This window comes from Eutrigla gurnardus (genome assembly GCF_963514095.1).
Source record: "Eutrigla gurnardus genome assembly, chromosome: 13".
Lineage (NCBI taxonomy): Eukaryota > Metazoa > Chordata > Actinopteri > Perciformes > Triglidae > Eutrigla > Eutrigla gurnardus.
Genome location: NC_139936.1, coordinates 5,624,641 through 5,646,117, shown reverse-complemented (window position 1 = coordinate 5,646,117; position 21,477 = coordinate 5,624,641). Strand labels below are relative to the sequence as shown.

Below are 21,477 nucleotides of genomic sequence, written 5' to 3'. Positions count from 1 at the left end.
CCATTTAGAGTTAAATATGCTGAAGTGGCACATTCCTTCATAGCAACACGAGGCAGAGTTTCTTCCTCATTCATTCAAGTGACTTATGAATGTGTGCCTGTATTCGTCACGTCAGACATGTTGGTGTGCACACATTTCTTCATATCTACCTTTGAGTGCGGTGGTTTTCTCTCGGTCCTCCTGGCCGGCTATCTGGGCCATAGTGATCCACAGTATGTACAGGACAGGCGTGGCAGCACAGAGACGAGGGAGCATGGGTCCTCACTCAGATGCATCCTGTCAAAAAAGAATCAAATAAATTAGACACGTGCTGCGTTACGTCACCCTGTACCACGTCTCGCACAGAGCAGACCAGGTGAGAGTTGCACCTGTAAGATGGCACCGAGCCAAACATAGTAACTGCACTGAACGGCGCTTGCTGCAACTCTTTTGTCGACGTAATTGCTGCGGAACAACTGTTAGCAACCCGTGTGTCCGCCCAACTTTGCACTCGTGCAACTGAACTAATTATGCAAACAGCAAAGTTGCTCGTTGCCTTTAAAAAACCCCAAACAAATCCATGTTTTAGCACGTTTAGCTCCCCCGGGCTGCTCTGACAGCCTCACCGTCGACGTCTCTTTAATGTGTCTCTCACAAACAAACAACCCGGGCTGTGTGCACTCGCCACTTGCGCGCAGGTACAGTAGGACATTCGTGCTTCTTTTTTATTATATATAATATTATTATTATTTCACGTTCGTGTCAACCGGAGCCGAGCACGTTCCGGAGAGGAACAGCCGTTTACGGTAGACGCATGCATGCTTTTCTGTTCGACTCACGCACCATCAGTATTTTGCGGCTGGCCAGTTGCTGCTGCTTCCTTGAAATTTCTATAAACAGGAAGGACTCTGAGCGCCGAGGAGCATGGCGAGCGTGAAGCTTCCGGGTTACCGGGGCAACGGACTGGAAGGGATATTTAAAGAGACAGTAGCGCAGCAGCTGATCCACTTTTTAAAGATGTTTCTCTCCCTGTGTGAAATGTTTGATAGTGGATTTAAATCCCACACGTGTGATATGGTGATGACCAAAGGGATCATAAGAGAACAACTGTATACTTATAAAAAAAATAATAATTAAAAAGTAATTATCTCAAGATGAGTATTAAAGTGAGGGTTAGTGGACTCACGCAGAGAAGTGTGTGCTTGTATATTAAGTCCATACTTCTCCCCTGACAGCATTTATTTTTTTTATATTCTGTGTTGCATAAGTGGAACTGTCACTATGCACTACAGTGTAGATTACAACCTCATTTTCCCACTCGCATGCACAAGAGTGTGCGTTTAAAGACGAGAAATGCACGTCCAACCCTTTTAGGTCACATCCCCGGTCACATTGTCCACATATTTAACAATACATGCTGAAGAAATTAAAAAAAAAAATCAAATTCTTTGTATTTTTCTTCCTGAAAAATAAGACGTGACGCATGCTTACATCATCTAGAACCAATTTCAAGTAATAATGTCATGACATGGCACTGCACAGAACTCGAGAAGGTCGTGAGCTAATCTTTTGAACGCTCCCATCAAATTCCTCCCAATGTTATGTCCGCCTAATTATCCTGTTTTTCTCCAAAATATGTCACTATGTGGAAGCTAGACGCTTCCGTTTCAGCTCGACTATAAGATGATCTGTCTGTATTTTATGGAATCCCTGAAGTGCTATGATATATTAACCATTAAATGTCAGCATCATTTTAATATTGTATAAAGTAAGAATACTGTAAAAACATCCATATACCATGAAGTCTAATACCTCTGCACTTCTGTTAGAAGTGGGGCAGGGGATGATGCATGTTTGATGGGATAGTGGGAGTACACCATTATGGACGTTGTGCTCATTTATCATGTGTGTGGTGAATGTCAAGAGCTTTCTATCAGGTTTTTCTCTCACCTGAGTCCATGTTGTTGCTTGGTGACTTGCATGGAAGCTAAATGAATTCAATGTAAATCCCTCAAGGGAAAAGATACATGATTCTTAACATCCCAATAAAAGAGGATAGTGGTTCCATCAGGCTGACTGATTCTATGACACAAGGGCGTCAGTCTTCCTCTCAGGAGAAACTGTTGTGGTGGAAATTTTCAGGACAGTTGATCAAAATGTGTTACTTAAAAAGGGGAAAAACACAAATTATTTGGTTGGTTTCATGGTTGAAAACTGGACCTGGACCTGCCTGGACCTGCCAGAATCCAGTGCCACAGGTGACTCACAACAAATCACCTGCCGCACCCTGTTCACATGTATCATTTAGCAGTTTTTTATGATTCACAGAAATAGCCTACTGGTTGATCTAAAGCTGCGTGCCCTACTTCCGGACGGCCTCGAGAAGTTGGAGCTGTTTCCCAGGGGAGCTGAGTTACCCTGTTTCCTCAAGCAGGGTGCTGGAAATGCTGCGAAGACCCAAATAAGAAACAGAGATGACATATTGTGGCATTTATATCCACCGAGTTTGAATTCTTACCATATCTGTACTACATTTATTGTTAAATTTAGTGGCAAATATATGATTTGATGTGTTGTGACTGCCCATTTAGAAAAGAAGCCTCAGCCTTGATTTTAAATTTGAGGACGGATGCATTATGACTTGAAACCCCCAAATAAGAAGGAATCGGGACGTGACATGGACATGAAGAGAAACGGCGGCGCTCCGGCAGGAGGATTGTCTTCCTGCGATGCTCCCATGTTGGCTCACTGCACGTTGCCACAAAGCTCGTTGTACTCCATGGATGAACATCCAAAATAACACCAGCATGTTTCTGCTGTGGATAATGCACTAATATACTGAGGGGGGTAATCAATTGAAATGGAAATCAGAGGAGTCAACTGACTGTTTATCCTGCATGAATATGTCATGACGAGCGCCGGGATTTGAAAATGTTTACGTAGCTAGGTTTGATAATCCCCGAAATGAATGCCGTATGATAGAATATTCAACGCATTCTTTGTGATGAATCATTCTTTGTAATGGTTTGTTGTGAATTATACCGTCAGCGTCCCTGACAGTTAGTCTTCTGAACTCATCACCCGATGGAAATACAAATGGATCACCCTACAGGTGCTTACCCGAGGAGGGACGGCGAGTGTGAAATAAAGAGATCAAAGCGTTTCTTACGAGCACAGTTCGGCTAGCCAAACACACCAAAACAAATAGGTTTTATGGTTATGTCAAAAACAGGATGTTTACAAAGACGGATGGTGCTTTGTTACCTTTTAGCCGTTTTTTTTTTTTTTTCAGAGCCGCAGGCAGAATTTAGTAGCTGAACATTTTGTTGTCTTTTGTATTCTCTAAGTGGTTCGGCAATTGCAATCTTGCCACATTTGCATTAAAAATCTAGTTAAGGAAAGGAACATCTCTCTCCGGAGCGGGAAACGTTTTCCCGCCGCCTCAAAGGAATTGCACCGGGTGTGCAGTAGCCTTTGTGAGCTGAAACGATTTGCTTGTTGGTGAAAAGAGCATCATTTGCATTGTTTAATCCTCATTTGAACATGAGATGTAACAGGAGGGAACATCTGATGTATGTATTGAAAAACTTCATAGTCATAAATCATCATACATTATTGACTGCTCGGAGATCACGCCAACTGATCACGCAAAAGGAAGATGTTCAGTGGTGAAGTACCAATTTTATTTCCATGTTTAATTCTAAAACAAGAAATCTCATAAATAACAAAACGTGGGCAAACTTGGAAAAATATACTGAGCAATCATATTACACATAAAATAAATGTTTTTCTCAGTTTGCACAAAATACCGACTGATATTACATAGTGGGGCATTTTTCCTTTTTTTTTGGGACACACTGTAATGAAAACATACATCATCTTGCTTTCCAGCCGTAATATTTGATGTTTGCTTTCAGGAAGTGGGAGAAAGTATGCTGACACCAACGTCTTTACGCTCACTGTCTCCAAAAAAAAAACGACAATGATCACACGGTCCCATCTTGTCCCAGGCAAACAAATCTCAGGCTCTCCATTTCCCAGAACTGATTCCTGGAGATGTGCTCCAAAAAAGATGAAATGCGTCTGATGCAGCACAGAAAAGCACAGAGAGTTTGTCTGAGTCGTCGGTATAAAGAGGGAGGCGACATCTCCCTCACTCTTTTTGTTGTCGCTCAGTTTCTTGTCCGCTCTCTTACTCATGTTTTCACACACAAACACACACACACACACACTCTACTACCTTGAGAGCTGCAAGTGACTATTACAAGAAAAACATTTACAACATGATAAAAAATTCAAACTGCGTGGAGTGTTATTGGGCAGCGCTTTTATCGGACTGCTGTGTTTCCCCCTGGGTCTGCTCTGCCGGTGTCTCATCAGCGTCGGGAGCCTCCTTTGGGCTGCAGCTGCAAACAAAATAGGCTTTCTGAAGTTCCTCCACCATGCATTTCTCTCCATCTTCCAGCTCCGCTTCCTCCTGCATCTCCCACCTGGAAAGCATAGAAAGACAGAGCGTAAGCCGTTTCTCAGGGTTAAATGTGTGCACCGGTAACGTATGGAGATTGTATCTCCCCTCTCTCTTTTTGTGTCTCACACAGCAACTCGGGTTCAACGCAGCAGAGTGGAGTAACCCGTTGTCCAAAATAAATTGCATCTCTCACACACAGCGCCGACTGAAACTGTCCGAGGGTCGGCAAGCCACGCTTTCGCTCTTTAACTTCTCACGTGGGAGTCTTGCTCTCCTCCTCCTCTCATGCAGCGTGGGTTCAGTATCACAGCAGTGTGGAGATACACTATCGGACTCAAACACACATTTACAGACAAAACTCAAGTGAAAGAAAAGAGAATAGATGCTTTTGGCTCTGCTTTCTGTCAATCTGTTGCTTAATGTGTCTACAAAACCTGTTCTGGTGACTAATTTTCAGCATATTTTATTGCTTCCCCGTCTCGTTGAACAGCATCTACACTATGTCCCTCCATCCCATTTTCTAATTCTTCCAAGCTCCAGAGTGAATGGTGGGCTTCAACATGAAGACATCAAGGGTAGTCACGTTGTAATTCACTCTGAGTATTTCAATGGGACCTCTTGACGAGTGACTGTGGTCAATCAAATCCATATGGCGAGCCGCAGACAGCCTTTGAGCTGCCGCATCACACTCCCTCCACGAGAATTATATCTGACTGTCCGACTGCAAATGATTGCATTTTCATTGCAATCTCGGCTTCTCCTTTTATCCCGCCCTCCCTCCCCTCCGATTCTTCACTGTATCTTCAAACGTGAACGATGTAGCCGTGCTGTGAGTGTGTGTGTGTGTGTGTGTGTGTGTGTGTGTGTGTGTGTGTGTGTGTGAGGCGTAACTGTAAAGGAGGAAGAAGGGGTAAAACACCAAGTGCATCACGCGCGTGTTTCATGCATACTAAGAAGCGGGGCCTTTTAATGCAGAGCACTTTGATGAAGTTTCAGCCTCTGTCGTCGTGCGTTTCTGGACAAATCCGTTCTCTCTGCTTCCCAGACGCCATCAGTGGAGTAATTACTGCTGTAAGGGGAGGATCTCTTTATGGAAATAGTGTGAGATGTGATTGTGTTCTCCCTCCACATGCAGCTTTGGTCACCGGTCTTGATCCCCCCTCCTAACATCAGAGCGAGTGGGCCGACTCTCAAATAAGACAGAATAAAGGTGATGAATGCAGATGACGACAAGGGGGCAGACAAATTGCCCCTATGTTATTTCTTCAGCGACATAAAATAAAGATCTGTTGTACTAAATAACCGTGATGGGATATAAACACTCGCACACAACAAATACAAATGTCACCCGGCGTGCACAACAAGAGCAGGAAGGCAGCGAGGGAGAGCAGACAGCTATAGGAACGGCCAATAAAAGGAGGGAGCGAGAGAGGAAGGAAGACAGGAAGGTACGCTAAAGGTTTTTCAATGTTTAATTTTCAAATAGGATTAAGCAGAATGACATTTAGCTGAAGGTTACAGGCTCAGCATTGTCTTAGCTGATATTGATATGCAGGAGGCGCCCTGCTTGTCACCGGGACAAACACCGTTGATGAATGAGAAGCCTTTCCCCAGGAAGGTGTTAAGTGCAAATTTGAAATGAGAAAGAGGTAGAGAGGGAGAGAAAAAAAGAAGGAAGGAGCACACACAGACAGAGATTGAATTACCACGATAGTTGCCATGTATACTGTCACTAGATAATGTTGCCAAAAGTGTAAATTGTTCCGTAAAGTATAGGTTGCACATCCGTGGAGATTGGTTGATCTCGTGCTGAAAATGAGCTGGAAAAATAAACAAGGTGCTTTTGCCGCGTGCATCTAATTTTAACAACTTTAACACAACAACGCCTCTTAAGAAATGCATAAGTAGGCTAAAGTTGACAATAACTTCACTGTATCCTCGTTTCGGCAAGTTTCCCCCACCGGAATTTACATCTTAATAAGGGGAGTCTTACCCTTTAATTCTTATGGGCTCTGCTCATTTCTCATGCATTAATACTTGGAGCTGCTGACTTGGCTCTTCCTCTGAATACAGAATAGGACACACATATTAAGACTCATATATTTACAGGATTGATGCCACGGGAGATTGTCTCGGAGTGAGATGAAAAGGCTGGCTCAGACGTATTTCAACGTGAACGTCGGCGTAAGCTGTCCTAATCACGGGGGCCCGCGCAGGCAACAAGGCGGAGAGCATCCATCCCGATTTCCAGCTGATAATGAGTAGTGATGTTTGACAAATTAAGAGCATAAGCCCCGCTCAGAGATCATCCGGCAATCAACGTACTCGCTAAATCCTAAAACGCAACACGGGTGGAACTTTGATGCTCGACTCGGAATAGAATAACAAAGAGATGTAAACTCTGATGGAGTAGAAATGTTGACACAGAGTGTGTGTGTGTGTGTGTGTGTGTGTGTGTGTGTGTGTGTGTGTGTGTGTGTGTGTGTGTGTGTGTGGCAAAACAAGACAAAGGTGCAAATATAGACTCTGTGAGTGAGCAGAAAGACAAAGTGCCTGAAAGATCATGAGAGACAGTGGCCAGTGGTTTCATCTGCAGCTGTCAGCGGGCTGAGTGGTTTCTCTCAGAGTGTGGGGTGTTTGTGCTGCGCCGGGTGCCCTGCCCGCTCCGCCACTGGGACCGCTGTTTGTTTAAAAGGCTCGCCTGTCAAACAGAGAGCGCCACCGACAGCCAGACACTCGGCTAAATGACTCTGACAGCAGCCCCTAATCAGAGGCTTCGCACATTGCCGCGGGGGCCCGGAGGATCCATCATAACCCAAGCCTAAATATTTAAAGTGCTAAACTTTCCAAAAGGTCAGGCCTTTCCATGCATGCCGGGGCGACATGTGTCAGAGTGGTACGGAGAGAGGGACCGAACACGAGCGGGAGAGAAACCGCGCTGAAACGTCCTCTATAATTTTCACCCGTGCGAGAACCACTTTCAGTTTTAGAGCTTTCGAGTCAGGTTACTTCTCGTGAACGTTAGTTTTCACTAGTCTTCGGCCGTCTCGTCTGGGGGTTAGAAACTGGGAATACAGTGAAAGATGAATTAGACTTGGATTTCTTTGTAAAAATCAAATCAAATAAACCCTTCCCAGCAACTCACATCACTAAAGGAGTTTGCGGGCTGACAAGAAAGTCCCTCAGTAGCCGAGACACTCGGATTCACCTTTACGACTCTGAAGAAAAGGATTTAGGATGAACACTGATGTTTCAAATCTTCTAGACAGCAGAAGAGTGTCCGGAGAAGGCTGGCGTCGGACTCAACTTTTCAACCTGACCGCAGTAAGTCTGAAAAAATTCACGCAAGCTACTTCTTGTTGATGTAGTTGGTGGAAGGATATACAACATGTTAAGACCATAGATGGGAATAAATCATTAGAGTCCTTCGAAGACGCGACAGAAAGCATTTTTTAGGTTTAGTTCTGCAGACAGTGAAGTCACAATTTGGGACAACAATCTACATAGTTCTTCTTCTTTTTCCAGTCAAAGTGAGTAAAATCCATATAGAGAAAATGAAAAAAACAACAAAGATTAGTTGTTAGTTAGGAAATGGACGTTGTACATTAGAATCTAGTTCAGTTGGGCAAACTGACAAGTTCACAATACGGGGCAGGGGGGGTCATCGCTGCGACTCAATTTCCATTGAGAAGCAAACATCCAATTCAATTTGGATATGTGCCTGTGCTAGGCCACGAGCCAGAGGGAGATTGTAACTGACAGCCATTGGACAGCCGGCTGGATTTGAATATTGACGAGACGGAGACTTGACAGAGGGGATTATGCTCTACCTTCTGACTTACTAGCCGCTCGCTGATCCATTCTATTGTCAGATCAATTCAGTGTCAGGTCTACAGTATGTCCGTGCGGTGCGGCGATGCCACTCAGTATTAGACCCCACCTGAGATGCGTCTCGATCCAAACTGATGGCCACTCAAAAGAGCTACGAGACACACAGTAAATCAGCGGAGGACAAAAAAAAAAAAATATGTGATATCAAAGCAAATGTAGTTCAAAGTAAACATGAGCCGGTAGATTTGCTGTGCAGACAAAAGGAACTTTGCAACCGCTAACCTTCATCTTTAATCTTTCAAACTTAACGAACTCAAAAGTAACCCTTTACAGAGGCGGATTCTTTCTCTTCTTGTGATGTCATCCATACATCCATTGTCTACTGCTTATCCTGTATTCAGGGTCGTCAATTAACCTATCGCCATCCCGCATGTCTTTGGGCTCTGGGAGGAAGCTGGAGAACCCAGAGAGAACCCACGCTAAAAGGGAGAACATGCAAACTCCACACAGAAGGAACCCGTGGCCGACCAGGGAATAAAACCTGGGACCCTCTCGCTGTGAGGCGACAGTGCTACCCACTACACCACCGTGCAGCCGTGATGTCATACATATATTAAATAACCTGTGCATCAAACATCTGCATTGTCGGATATTTCCAGAGTCTTATTTTATAATCTCAAAATGTTGAAATGCGTGTGTGTTGATGCTTATACATGTGTGTGTGTGTGTGTGTCGGTCAAATCCACAGTGTCATCCATGTCCAACCAGCCTCGTCTCCCGCCCAGCACGCACCCTCCCATCTCAAGGGCCATCGAGAAGCAGGCGAGTCACACGACGCCTGATCAAAGGGCCCCGGACAGATCAGTGAAGGCCCTTTGAAAAGACAACCACAGTGAGACGAGTTGACACGCCTGTACGTGCTTTGGCACGGACATGCTCAGGGGCCATGCATATATACACACACACACACACACACACACACACACACAGACACACACACACACACACACACACACACACACACACACACACACAGACATCAGGCAAACACACTGTGGTTTTCAACTGCAAATCCAAGCAATAAATCCAGCACATCAGACTGATGGGCCTTTTCCTCAAATACGCCACACACACACACACACACACACACACACACACACACACACACACACACACTCACACACTCACACACTCAAACACACACACACACACACACACACACACACACACACACACACACACACACACACACACCCGTATGCTGATGAGTCTCGACACAGGGGGAAAGGACGGGAGATCCAAAGTTCTACATCTCGACTGAGAAGTTACACTCTAAAAAGGTTACGCCCGTGCTTCCTTGAATAATGAGTGCACTTCACTTAGATCTCAGTATCCCGCTGATTTGATTTGAGTAATACCCATCGCGTAGTGTGCCGAACACTCGTGGGAGCAGGATTGTTTGTCTGAACCTCTAGGTAAGTTATTCAAAGGGAATATGTTTAATTTGTCAGCTGCAATTTCGTTATTCACTCACAACTCAATGTAATGCTAAACGTTAGCTGATATTAGCTAACGTAAGTAGGCGGCGGCAGGAGAGTTTAATATCTTTGGCCATTCCTCCTGATGTGAGAGACCGAGAGGAACGTTCGTGAATTCACTGACTGATGAGACCGCATTCACGACACGTGACCGCATATTTCAAATCCCTCCGCATGGCCCCGCGTTTCCAGCGGCTCGCTATTCTTCCCAGTCATCCGGGGGGAAGGTTTGTGTAAATTTGCAGTTGCTTAATTATTGAATAATTTAAACCATGCCCCAAATTAATGTAGACATTTCCATATTAATGTGTTTGCCCACCGATTCCACATGTATTTGCACGGCGGACAGGAGGGTAGCAATTATCACAGCGTATCATAGCAGTAGTGGCGGTATTTCAGACATCATTAGGCTGCTTGTCCGCCGCAGTGTGACTCTGAGCGCCGCTCTATTGGACACAGTTTGGTACATTCTTCAAATAAGGGCTCGCTGTGCTCCTGTGAGTATAAGATCTATCAAATACTGCTCCGGGGAAGGTAAAAAGGTGAGGGGGCCTTGTTTGTGTTGGACAAGGTGAGGTCCAATTTAGAAGCCTCGCTGTTTGTGAATGTATTATTACGAGCAAATAACCAAACACCTGCCAAGCCGCCGCGGCACAACAACCGCTGGTCAGCCGACTGCTCCACATAAGACACAGACTTTTCTGCACACGTCCCAGGAGGCTGATAGCTCTCTTGCTCCTCTTATCTCCCCTCCTCACCCCTCCTCCCCCATCCCTCCCCTCACCTTTCTTTTCTTCCTCCTCAGTCTCCCGACTGTTTGGCTCTTGTTAGGAGCTTCGCCGAGCAGGCTGGCACCTTTCACTGAAACAGCACCCAAGAGGGTGACATGGAGAAAAGCGAGCATGTGTGTGAGCTTATGTGTGTGTGTGTGTGTGTGTGTGTGTGTGTGTGTGTGTGTGTGACCTATCCCACCTGAGCTACTGTAAATCAGTACAGCAAGGCCCTTCATTAAGGAAGCCAAGCACCTTGGCACCTTTCAGCCGTGTCCTGTGTTTGCCTGACGACTGTCTGACATCGCCTCTCAGACTCCCGGCACAACCAGGACAATTAAAAGGAACCCGAAAGAAGCTTTGAATAAAATCTCCATTTTATTTTATCCGGTCTGATCTATGTGTTTACAATCTGCGCGTCCGATGTCCCACTGTGATCTTTCCAAAGGACTACCACAGATGCACGCATACAACATGCCTCGTGGCCATCTTCCTCTATGTATGTTGCCGCGGTAACGAGGGGGAGGGGGCTAAGTTAGCCGGGGCAGTCGGTAAGTCAGTCATTCAGCCTGGCAGGCAGGTATGGCAGCTACTTGTTAACGGCTCCAGTGTGCCTGCAGGTCTCTGGGATCAAAACTCTCAGCAGAGGCAATCTGTCTTCCCCCACGGGCCAAAGAGAGAGACGGGGGGAGGGAGGGGGGAGACAGAGGGAGATAAGGAGGGAGACGATGGGGAAAAGGAAGGAAGGGCTCTTACTTTGGACAAAGATAAATGTACACGCAAATAAATGTGCACGTACTTGATGCGACTATAAACATAATCGCTAAAGCTAAAAATATACAAAGGAAGACAAATAGGACGTATACAGAATGTGCCAAATATTATGAACTGTGTTTTCTGCACCACATGTCACCTCCTGGATCTTCACGGATCACCTTAGTCCCCGCAGTTTCCCTGATTACTCCTCAGCGTCTCATAATGATTCCAGTCTATTTAAGGCTCATCGGTTCATCAAGTTCCCCCGTGATTTGAACATGATTTGTTTGTGAATAAGTGAGAGTTTGTTTCGTAACCTGCAAGCTTTGTCCGGCCTCCGACCAACGCCAACGCCAACGCCAACGCCAACGCCAACCTTTCCTCCCTTTAGAGAATAATCAATACAGCCTCCCATAACGCACCATTTCCCACCCCTTGTGTTTGCGTTTTTTTGGGTCTACTCCTTTAAACTTTGTCACCAAATGCATAAAATATCATCCATGAATTATTGAACAAAGCCGATTCAGATAAACAGTCAGTAGCTTTAGATTTCGCCCTCCTCACACACACACGCACAAACACCGAGAACAAGCGTTCGCTCGCGCAAACTCCCCACTGAACAGCGTACAGAGGGGGGAAAAAACAGATGTTCGTTGTGATTTCACCTCAATGTGCTACCAGGAAATAGCCTATTACTTATTCAGTACTTTCTCTTTGACATTTGTGCATAATATGAACTGCAAAATCTACTGAGGAGCGCTGAGGGTTGAGAAACTGCGACTTGCTCTCAGACAAAGGCCTCACTCTTAGACATTGATCTGGCAAAACTTCTTTTCAAACCCAGCCATATATCATTTCCACAGCCACTATGAATATATTGCATATTTCAGCATATTCACATTTTTTTATGGATAACGCAGTGGCTCGGTTGCGAGTATGGTTGATTTTATGGTGAGAGATTGAGGTATGTTAGAATAAAACTTTTTACGTTACTGGAACCCTGTCACGAAGTTCAAACACCACATTGGGGCTAATGTCACAAGCTAATAACAAAATGTTACAGCTACGACTCGGCATGTTTTTTACCTATTCCACAGGTAATCTCTATACGACTGTCTATACTCATATAATGTCATGTAATGTGTACATATCTGTCGATACTACTCACTTGCACTTTCTGCTCTATTTTGCACTTCTGGAACTGCATTTCGTTGTCTCTGTACTTGTACTCTGGACAATAAAGTTGAATCAAATCTAATCTAATCTAGTTGACCAGTCACATACATTTAATCTTTGCATGTTGTAATTGAGCTGCATAGAAAAGCAGGGATGAATCTGGATTTGGTCGTATCAGGTATATGAATGTAGCTTTAAACTATTGAGGTTTAATTACATTATATAATGTCCAGACAGGAGTATCTTCATACTTCTGGTGGCAACTAAGTGACACCAGTTGACGTGGAAATCCTCACTGAGGGCCACACTGTAAATACAGCAGCGTTCAGGCTCCGTACGGAATGACATCATTAGCGATGGGCTCCCGCGGTGTCGGCCGGGCCTGCAGTGAACTGATTAGTGCATGCAGACGTTGATTTCACCTTTCCGTGTGTGTGTTTGTCGGTTTTTAGTTGGGGGGTGGGCTGTGCTCCGTTATTGTATATCAGATCAGGGCCTTGTTCTCTTACCAGTTCAAACAGTTCATTTTCTAGCATGCTAATGGCAGTTTTAGGGGGTTAAGGAGATAAATAAATCCTTGCTGTCACCTCATTTAAAATCAAATGGCACTTAATTATAGCTGTATGTGTTTTCAAACACTTTGCATAATTTATTGTTCTGCTCCATCCTAATCTCCAGATCCTTATCGCTCGTGCTCTATTTTACACCCTCTGTCCTCATAATAAAATTATAATGTTGCCTCTCTCAGTTTTTTTTTCTCCCCTTTCTCTTTCTCGCCGCCAACAGCAGTGTGAAAGAGATAAGGAAGGCGATGAAAAGAGTTTTTTTTTTTTTTTTTAAGTTGTGCCTCACCTTGTCGGGATTTGATGCTGTAAAGGTCTATTGTCAACTCGGGAGAGCACACACACACAAACACACACACGGATACACACAGCCCTCTGGCAGCGTCGCATTTCTTACAACCAAAATACTAACATTGTCAAATTCTATGAAGAAAAATCCAAAAAAGCGGGATAACATCATCATTCATGATTTGGTTGCAGGCACACATATAACAACAAACAACTAATGCAAGCATAACACGGCGAGGAGATGTTTTTTTTATAACCTTTATCTGTGCGATGACGAGTTTTTCGCTGCTTTGAATTGCTGCCGTCCAAGCCCACACTTTCAGCTCTTTGTGGCACTAATGTGACAGAAAGAAGTAAGCACATTAATGTGCTGGTGCAGTGTAGGGAGGTGAGACGCACTAATATGCTGCTGCCATCAACAACACTGAATGTCAGGCATCATTTACTTTGTCTCTTTTGAGAGAAAATTGTGAAAAAGTTGACACTCGGTCTCCGGAGACTTTTCCCACAATTCACTGAGAATTTGCGAAGAGATGGAATCAATGAGGAGTTAAGACAGTAGGCCAGAGGCAGAACCTTGAAGACCTTCGTTAGGCTTTGTCCAAATGTACACAGGTAGTGTTGTCTACGTATTTTCCATGCGTTTTTGGCTTTCATCCACAACCCGACATTTTCGGTGACTAAAAAGGGAGTTTTTGTTAAAACAAAAAAAGATTTTCAAAAACTCAGTGTTGTGTTATCTCCTTTGTGAGGCGTCACTAATGAGGCAACATGGGGGCATGAATACACATACAAATACAAACCGTGGATGTGCCAAATTACCTGCTAACTGGCCTTTTTACACGGTGACTCATAAATGTACAGTTACTTTTGCACAATGGAGACCTCTGAAGTCTGAATCTTTTGGGATTCTCGCTTATCCTGTATTCAGGGTCACGGGTCGGGCTGGAGCCGATCCCAGCTGTCATTGGGCGAAGGCAGGGTACACCCTGGACAGGATGCCAGTCTATCACAGGGCCAACATGTAGAGACAGACAACCATTCACACTCACATTCACACCTACGGGACATTTAGAGTCATCAATGAACCTATCCCCATCCTGCATGTCTTTGGACTGTGAGAGGAAGGAACCCGAATCTGACCCGGGGATCTAACCCGGGACCCTTTTGCTGTGAGGTGACAGTGCTATCCACTACACCACCATGCATTGTGCCACAGACACCACAACATTGTATAGTGAGCGATACAGAACGCTTTCCCTGGCAGTGGGAGTCTTAATCAGCATTGAGCTCCCACACTATAGCTTTGAGATGTCTCGACCTCACAGACGTCCCTCATGTTGCTTAATGTTATTCCGTTGATGCAAGACAACTTTTCGTGTGAACCGACAACAAAGTTCCATCTTCTCCATCATACATTCATCATCCCTTCCACTTTGCATTCAGGCAGCATGGCATACCGTGTGGCTGCAGCTGCTGAAGCTACAGTAATTGTCCGGCCTACACTGGATCAGAAGACAGATTTAATCCTTGTAATCAGTGTGTTTTAATTCACGAGTGTTTATATCATGCAACACGTAAAGAGCTAGTTTAAATAAGCAAACAGAGAGGCAACATCTGAAATTGCATCGTTTTCACAAACCACTGATTACGCCAATAAAAGCTCCCGCTCCCGTCTTCACACACACACAAACACACAACAGGCAAGGCCGAACTCATCACTAAAGTGTGTTACTTTAAGTCACCTTGGGCAAAACGAATGGCGTGCATGGCCGAAGAATCCCACGCAAGCTGGAGAAACAGTGAGCTGACCTGGGAGCAGGCTTTCCCTCCGAAGGATCAGCAGCAGGTAGCTGTTGCAGCGTTTCCATAACTCGGTAATGGATGGAAGGAGCATGCAGTTGTGCATCCTCTCTATGGGCCTTCCATCCTGGGCCAGTCGATGGGGCAGACAGGCCGGGCTTAGTCTATCACATAGATCCCATGGCCGGACAGCACGGCAGACAGATACGAGTCAATAGGAAGGTGCTGCTTTTGAATATTTACTCCAGTGTTTAGTGGTACGCTGCATGTTAATTGGCCACAGAATGAGAATGTGTGTGTGTGTGTGTGTGTGTGGGTGAAAGTTGAAGTTGTATTCTCTTAACTGAGAGACTTTAACAGCCGGGCCACTTGAACAAACACAATAGATGTCAGTCAGATGTCAAATCTGGGTTCACAACAGGGGAAAATGTGCCACAAATAAACTATAGGATAAACTTCAGATGGACACTGAACTGTATAATTACTATAAAGTAGATTGCTTAGCCTCAGAAAACCATCCATCATCAACAGCACAGCCATTCCAAACACATTCCCTATAGAGAAGCATAAAGATATTGCTATTGAGCTTTCAAAATGTCAGGGCAATAGAAACCCAGGCATGGCGCAATTACATAATGATTATTGCAAAAAACTTTCTCCCCCTCACTCAGTGCGCCTGTAATATGCAGTGGATGGCCATGGGGGTTCATTAGTGAGAACAGGCTGTTGTTGAAAAGCTCCAGTTTCACCTCTGATCCCGGCTAATGTGATTTGGACCTGAGATTGGTAGTGGAGAGATTAGATGTTAGCTCACCTCAGGGTGGGAACCGGAGAAGGAGACATACATCAATGTTGTTTGCTTTCCAACTCAAACGTCTCCTCACTTCTAATTTGCTCTGAAGCATCTCCCCCCCCCCCCCAAAAAAAAACAAACAAACAAAAAAAAAAAGTGTCCAGAAAGTATTTGTAGTCTAATTTATTTTCCCGGCGACAGAGAATTGCTGGTGCTGAGCGTGCGCTTCCTACCCCACTCTGTTACATCTCGGAGTGCATGATTTGGGCTTTCATAACAAATCAATTGGTTTGTTGTGTGTAGGCTCGGAGGAGCCGGGGATCGGCTACAGATGACAACCGTGTTAGCGTTCTCCTCTCATTACCTCATATACACACACACACACACACACACACACACACACACACACACACACACACACACACACACACACACACAGCAATGTCAGGCTGCTCCTTCTTTCATTTCCTTTTCATTAAGCCTCCGCTCCCTCCGTCACTGCTTACAGCCGCTCCACCTCCGTCCACACACTCCCTGTGCCCCCTCCACCTAGTCCATTATGTCTCTACCTCGTTCCTTCCCCTCGTTCCCCTCTCCCTCCCTCTCATTAGGTCATAGTTGTGGTGATTTGTCAGAGTGGCTGCATTGATTAATAGGCCGACGGAGCCCCTATATTTGGGGGCTGTCAGCGGGACTCCAGAGTGCCAGGGCCGCCCTGCTGAGCTCCCTCACCACCCAGGTGGCCCCATTTGGGCTAAATGAGCTGTGAAGGGTCCCGGCTATGCCCGCCTGCCCCACACTAAGACGTTACGCTCAAACACACACACACACAGGCAGGCACAGACACAAAAAGGCACAAACACATGCGGGCTTACATATACAGGCACACACACACACACACACACACATCCGAGATGCAAGCACATACGCAGGCACGCTCACGTACTCAACACCCTGGCTCTCACTGCCATGCACCCCTGCGTTCCTACATGATTTGTCACACTCCATCAATAGACAATAAGTTACTGCCACTCTGGCCTGTCAATGGGCCCTGTCTTCAGCAGACCCCTCTATGGTGTCTCCTACAGGGGGGGGGTTGGGTGAGGAAGGGTGGAACCGGGAGAAAGTGGTGAGCGTGTAGTAGTTGAGCATGAGAATAAAAAAGGAAAGGGGAATAAAAAAAAGAACGAGGGGAAGAAATAGTGCATGTGTGCATGCGAGAGAATAAAATAAAGACAGGTGGATGGGCAGAGAAAGAGGCGGAGGAGGCTGGAGATATTAAACAAATTGCCTTCGCTATGCACCCCACATCCCAGTGGAGGGCTTACCGAGCTCGTCCTGATGCACAGGCAAGTAGCCAGGTTCAAGGAAATGGGAGTTTGTGCCTGTGTGTGTGTGTGTGTGTGTGTGTGTGTAACATGGTTCAGCTGCTCCAAGCCAATTGCCTGGCCTTGGAGTCAGAGGCAGGTTGTGTGCATGAATGCGTGTGAATGTGAACGTCCCTCTTTGCAAGATTATTTTTGTTCCCCCCCCCCACCCCTTCACCTAAACTAGGAGGGGGAGACCTTGGTGAATGAGATCATCCTGGCACATTTGCACACACACACACACACACACACTCCCACAAACGGGCAAGTGCAAGCACACACGCCTCCTCGATGATTCAATCCGATGATGGGTATTGGAGGGGAAACCGGAATCTGTGAAGGTCAGAAAAGTCTGAGCAGTAACATGTACCACTGCAGGCTACTGCCACTGTCTCTCCTCCCACACTGTCATTACTGCTGGCCGGCTAGCTCTCATTATCAACTTACTTCATCAAATGCACTTCATTATCAGCATGTCCTTAACAGACAGATGGGGTGGACCCTCCAGCAAATGACAGAGTAACTGGTATAAAGTGATTCCCTTTAAAGTCTATTCAATGAACGGGTCATAACACATACAGTCCTCTTAGTTTATCAGTGATTTACTCTTGATTGGACATCTGGAGGAAAGCGGGAGAAAAAAAAGTGGTATGTTTCTTCAGAAAATACAGTTTAATTGTACCAATGGCTATGGATTATAATTACTTCTGAGGTGATTATAGTCATTATGAAGTCGTTATTTCTGAGACTGTTGAACATATGAAAGGCTGGATGGATACACTGGCTGAATAGACAGCTGTTACTGAAGATGTAAGTAACAGACAGCCCTATCACGCTGGCAATATGGACTACCATGAAATTAAGACTCAACGTATAGTAATTATAATGACAATGAGCTTTGTTCGACGTGTCAAGTATCAATCCAACACTTGCCAGGCAGCTTTCATATCATAGCTAATAGGCAGTTGGCGGGGCCGGGCCGTTGCCAGCCACTGAACCAAACTATTCATGAGCCGGCCCTTGTCATTGTGCTTAGCAGTTGACGTAACAGTAATACACACATCAGCTACATGTGCCCTCATGCAAATGAGTGCATTAGAGCGGACCTCGGAGAGAGGAGCGGGGCCAATAAATCCAGCCGGGGTGAGAAATGTAGCCTTTACCATGCGTGTCCAACCCCATCTATTTAACCTAATTACACACACCATACCAGGTAATAAAAGTCTGCTTGCCATCAATTCTGACATCTCATCCGGGGCACGGCAAGGAATGTCTATTAGGCTCTATAAATCCTCAGGCTAGTGATCTCCTCTGGATGTGAGAAGGCATCTGTGCCCGTGTGTGAGAGAGAGGGAAGTAAGTCAGTATGACCTCCCACACACTCATGACATGTGTGTATGTATGTCTGTGTCTTTAACCATATCTGCTGGTACTGTACTGCAGCACAGGAGAGAGTGAAGGCGCCCGCCTGGGTGCAGCTGCTGTTAGTCAGCTTCAGGATGCAGGACGGGTGCCACACAAAGAGATGAACTCACCGGAGTTCAACACTCCCTGTTCTCTTTGTTGGCGCGGGTCCAAAGCAGAAAAAAAAAAGACAAAACAACTAATAACCGACTCAAACAGCAATAAAACACGTGAGCGATGGTTTTTGGCGGTTTTCGGCTCGCCCCGTGTTTCCTACCCAGGTGTTTCACGTTGCCTGCTGACAGGCCTGTCCGTCACGGCCGACGCCGAGCAGAACGAGGCTGCAAGTACTTTCCCTTTCCAACGTCACGCCATGCGATTGGTTTAAGAAAACAGCGCGGAGTCGCTGAATGGCCACAGCCACAGATTTAGCCATAGACGGCTGGAGATAAATAGATGTGGTCACAGTAGTTCCACTTGCACTCTCTTCGCCTTTGTCTGCAGCGCACCTGAGCTACACCTGACCCCCCCCCAACTCCATGAAGGAGAGGAAGTGGAGAGGTGAAGCAAGGCAGAAAGGGAAGGATGAAAGACAAATAGCTGAGAGGTGATGAATCCCATTGTTGGACGATGTCGCTGGGAGACGTTTTCACTTTTCACCACTGTGGTTAATTGTTAGGATGAGGATCAAGCATGTTAAAAAAGGAAGCTTGTCAAAGCTGAATGAAAAAGCCTGAGCATATTTATTTTCTCCAGAGAGGTCTCAAATGGGTGTTGGAGGCTAGCAGCTAACAGTGCTTACGGTGCAAAGAACCACGCACACACACACAGAGAAAAAGCGACCTCTGTCTCTGTCTCCATTACTCCACTATATCTTCACATAGAAAATAGTTGTTTGCTTCTATATCCATGCTTTAAATATTGTATAGAGGGCCTTTAAATAAAAGAGGCATGAATAAATGATAAATATTCACTACAGATCACTATAACTGAAGAGTAATTCAATCCCACTCACACCATAGTGTTGTTAATGTAGTTTTATAAAACTCTGAAACAGAAACGTTTACCACAACAGTAAAGAATATGTCTTAACATTTGAACAACTATGAAGAAAACACAAGTCTCCCTATTCTCTCTCTCTCATCATTTTGACGGCATATCACCCACCCAGTCTGCAATTTCCAGCTCCCTGCGAGAAAAAAAAAAGGGGGAAAAAATAAATAAAAGGATCACCACACCTGGATTTCCACTACAGGATGTCATCCATGGAATTCAGCAGGAAAGCTAATCCATCAAACTCTGCAAAAAGAAAAGTGTGGGTGTGTGTATTTTCTATTAAAAAGGATTACTCCATTACCAAAACAGACCCGGTTTTTGAAAAGGCAGCTCAGAATATACGGTTTGGTAAATTGATTTATGACTGATTTATCTCTCGTAAGCCAAAGACAGTGCCGGTGTTTGGATAAGTGCAGGCATTGTGCGACAAACAATTACTGTTTCATTCAAGCTGGCAAAAAAAAAGATGGCACATTTGCGGCATCTGATGTCGGAACATCGGCCAGTTGTGGGCTCTGTCGCTGGGAATGAAATGGTTGGGATTGATAGAGGAGTTTGGTGGGAGGAGGGACGTCTTGCTGCACTTTGTACTTATTTTAAGAAAGACTAAACACACACCAACACGAAGACTTAAAAACAGAGAAACTCGCAACATATACAGTATTATTCCCGATTATTTATACACACTACACACAATGCCGGTTAAATGCCGATTCGCTGTTGGTTTTATGAGGATTATGCTCTTATTCATTGTCACATTTTTGGCGCATTGTGCCTCGACTCTCTGCAGAGCAGCCAGCTTCAAAGCTACTCCGGTGCAATTGTTGTCTCAGTCACCTATTACAAACAACGCATTTTTTAGAGAAAGAGACTGTAATTGTGCAAAAGTGTGGCATAAATGGCTTTGTAACATTACTGTATGCCTTTTCTTCAATGCACGCCGTACAGAGGACCCTGAAAGCCCTCGCCAATTGAAGTTCTGCTTTCATCCGGCATAAAAGCTATGTTTGCGATTGAGCTTTGGTGCTATGCCTTTTTCTCGCCTTCGCCCCCCCCCCCCCCAACCCTCTCCGCCTTGTTTCATACGAGTGCACAACCACAATGCCTTGAGTAATGGACCCAAAATGCCTTTTTCCCCCTGAAGAAAATCACAGTTTTTTGTGGGTCATGTAGAGGTAACTTTGAGACCCGAACAACTTGAACGGAATACTGCTATTACTAATTATTTTCTCTCGTTCTCTCTCTATTGTGATAGTAAAAGCATCACAAACAGAGAGAGAGAGAGCGAGAGAGAGAGGTCAACCCCAGAGCTTTTTCCTTGTTTGAAAAAGTCGACATGAAAGAGGAGCTCCTCTCCGTCGCAGATGTTTCGCTGCTGCAGAATGAATCCAGGTCCAAAGCCAAAAACCAGGAGCGGTCTGAAATAGACCGAATGCGAGACGCATGCTCTTAGTGCTGCATGACGGTATGACTAGGATGCATGGAGGTTGGCTCTCAGAGGTTGTGAGTAGAAAGTTATGCAAATGACATCATAATCCTAAACGATGATCTGCTTTTTCTCGCCCTGTCTTAATAGTTTAAAAGGACCCGAGACACTGCCTGCTAAGCAAATCTCTCACTTTCTCACCTCCTGCCGACGTAACGTCCTTTGACATGCGTCCTCTATCTATCATGTGTAATCGCGT

At 45.2% G+C, this 21,477-nt stretch overlaps 3 protein-coding genes across 5 annotated transcripts in view; all 3 read right to left on the bottom strand.

The window, feature by feature from the left end:
* arb2a (ARB2 cotranscriptional regulator A) overlaps positions 1–877 on the bottom strand; it is a 140,740-nt gene extending 139,863 nt beyond the window's left edge. Inside the window, exons 1-2 of the mRNA XM_084025765.1 lie at positions 823–877; positions 150–276 (exon numbers count right to left, since the gene is read on the bottom strand). Of these exons, the coding sequence (XP_083881891.1) occupies positions 150–255 (106 nt within the window). The 5' untranslated portion in view covers positions 256–276; positions 823–877. The remainder of the gene's footprint in view (positions 1–149; positions 277–822) is intronic.
* Positions 1–21,477, bottom strand: part of mctp1a (multiple C2 domains, transmembrane 1a) — a 455,748-nt gene that overhangs the window by 210,443 nt on the left and 223,828 nt on the right. The gene's annotated exons all lie outside the window — the stretch shown is intronic.
* Positions 3,637–21,477, bottom strand: part of kiaa0825 (KIAA0825 ortholog) — a 102,622-nt gene continuing 84,781 nt past the window's right edge. For 2 of the 3 annotated variants that reach the window (XM_084025748.1, XM_084025750.1), the window contains one exon: positions 3,638–4,469. In XM_084025748.1, coding sequence (XP_083881874.1) covers positions 4,292–4,469 — 178 coding nt within the window. In that variant the 3' untranslated portion in view covers positions 3,638–4,291. Of the gene's footprint in view, positions 4,470–21,477 lie in introns of all 3 variants that reach the window. The other variant, XM_084025751.1, reaches the window with a different exon arrangement.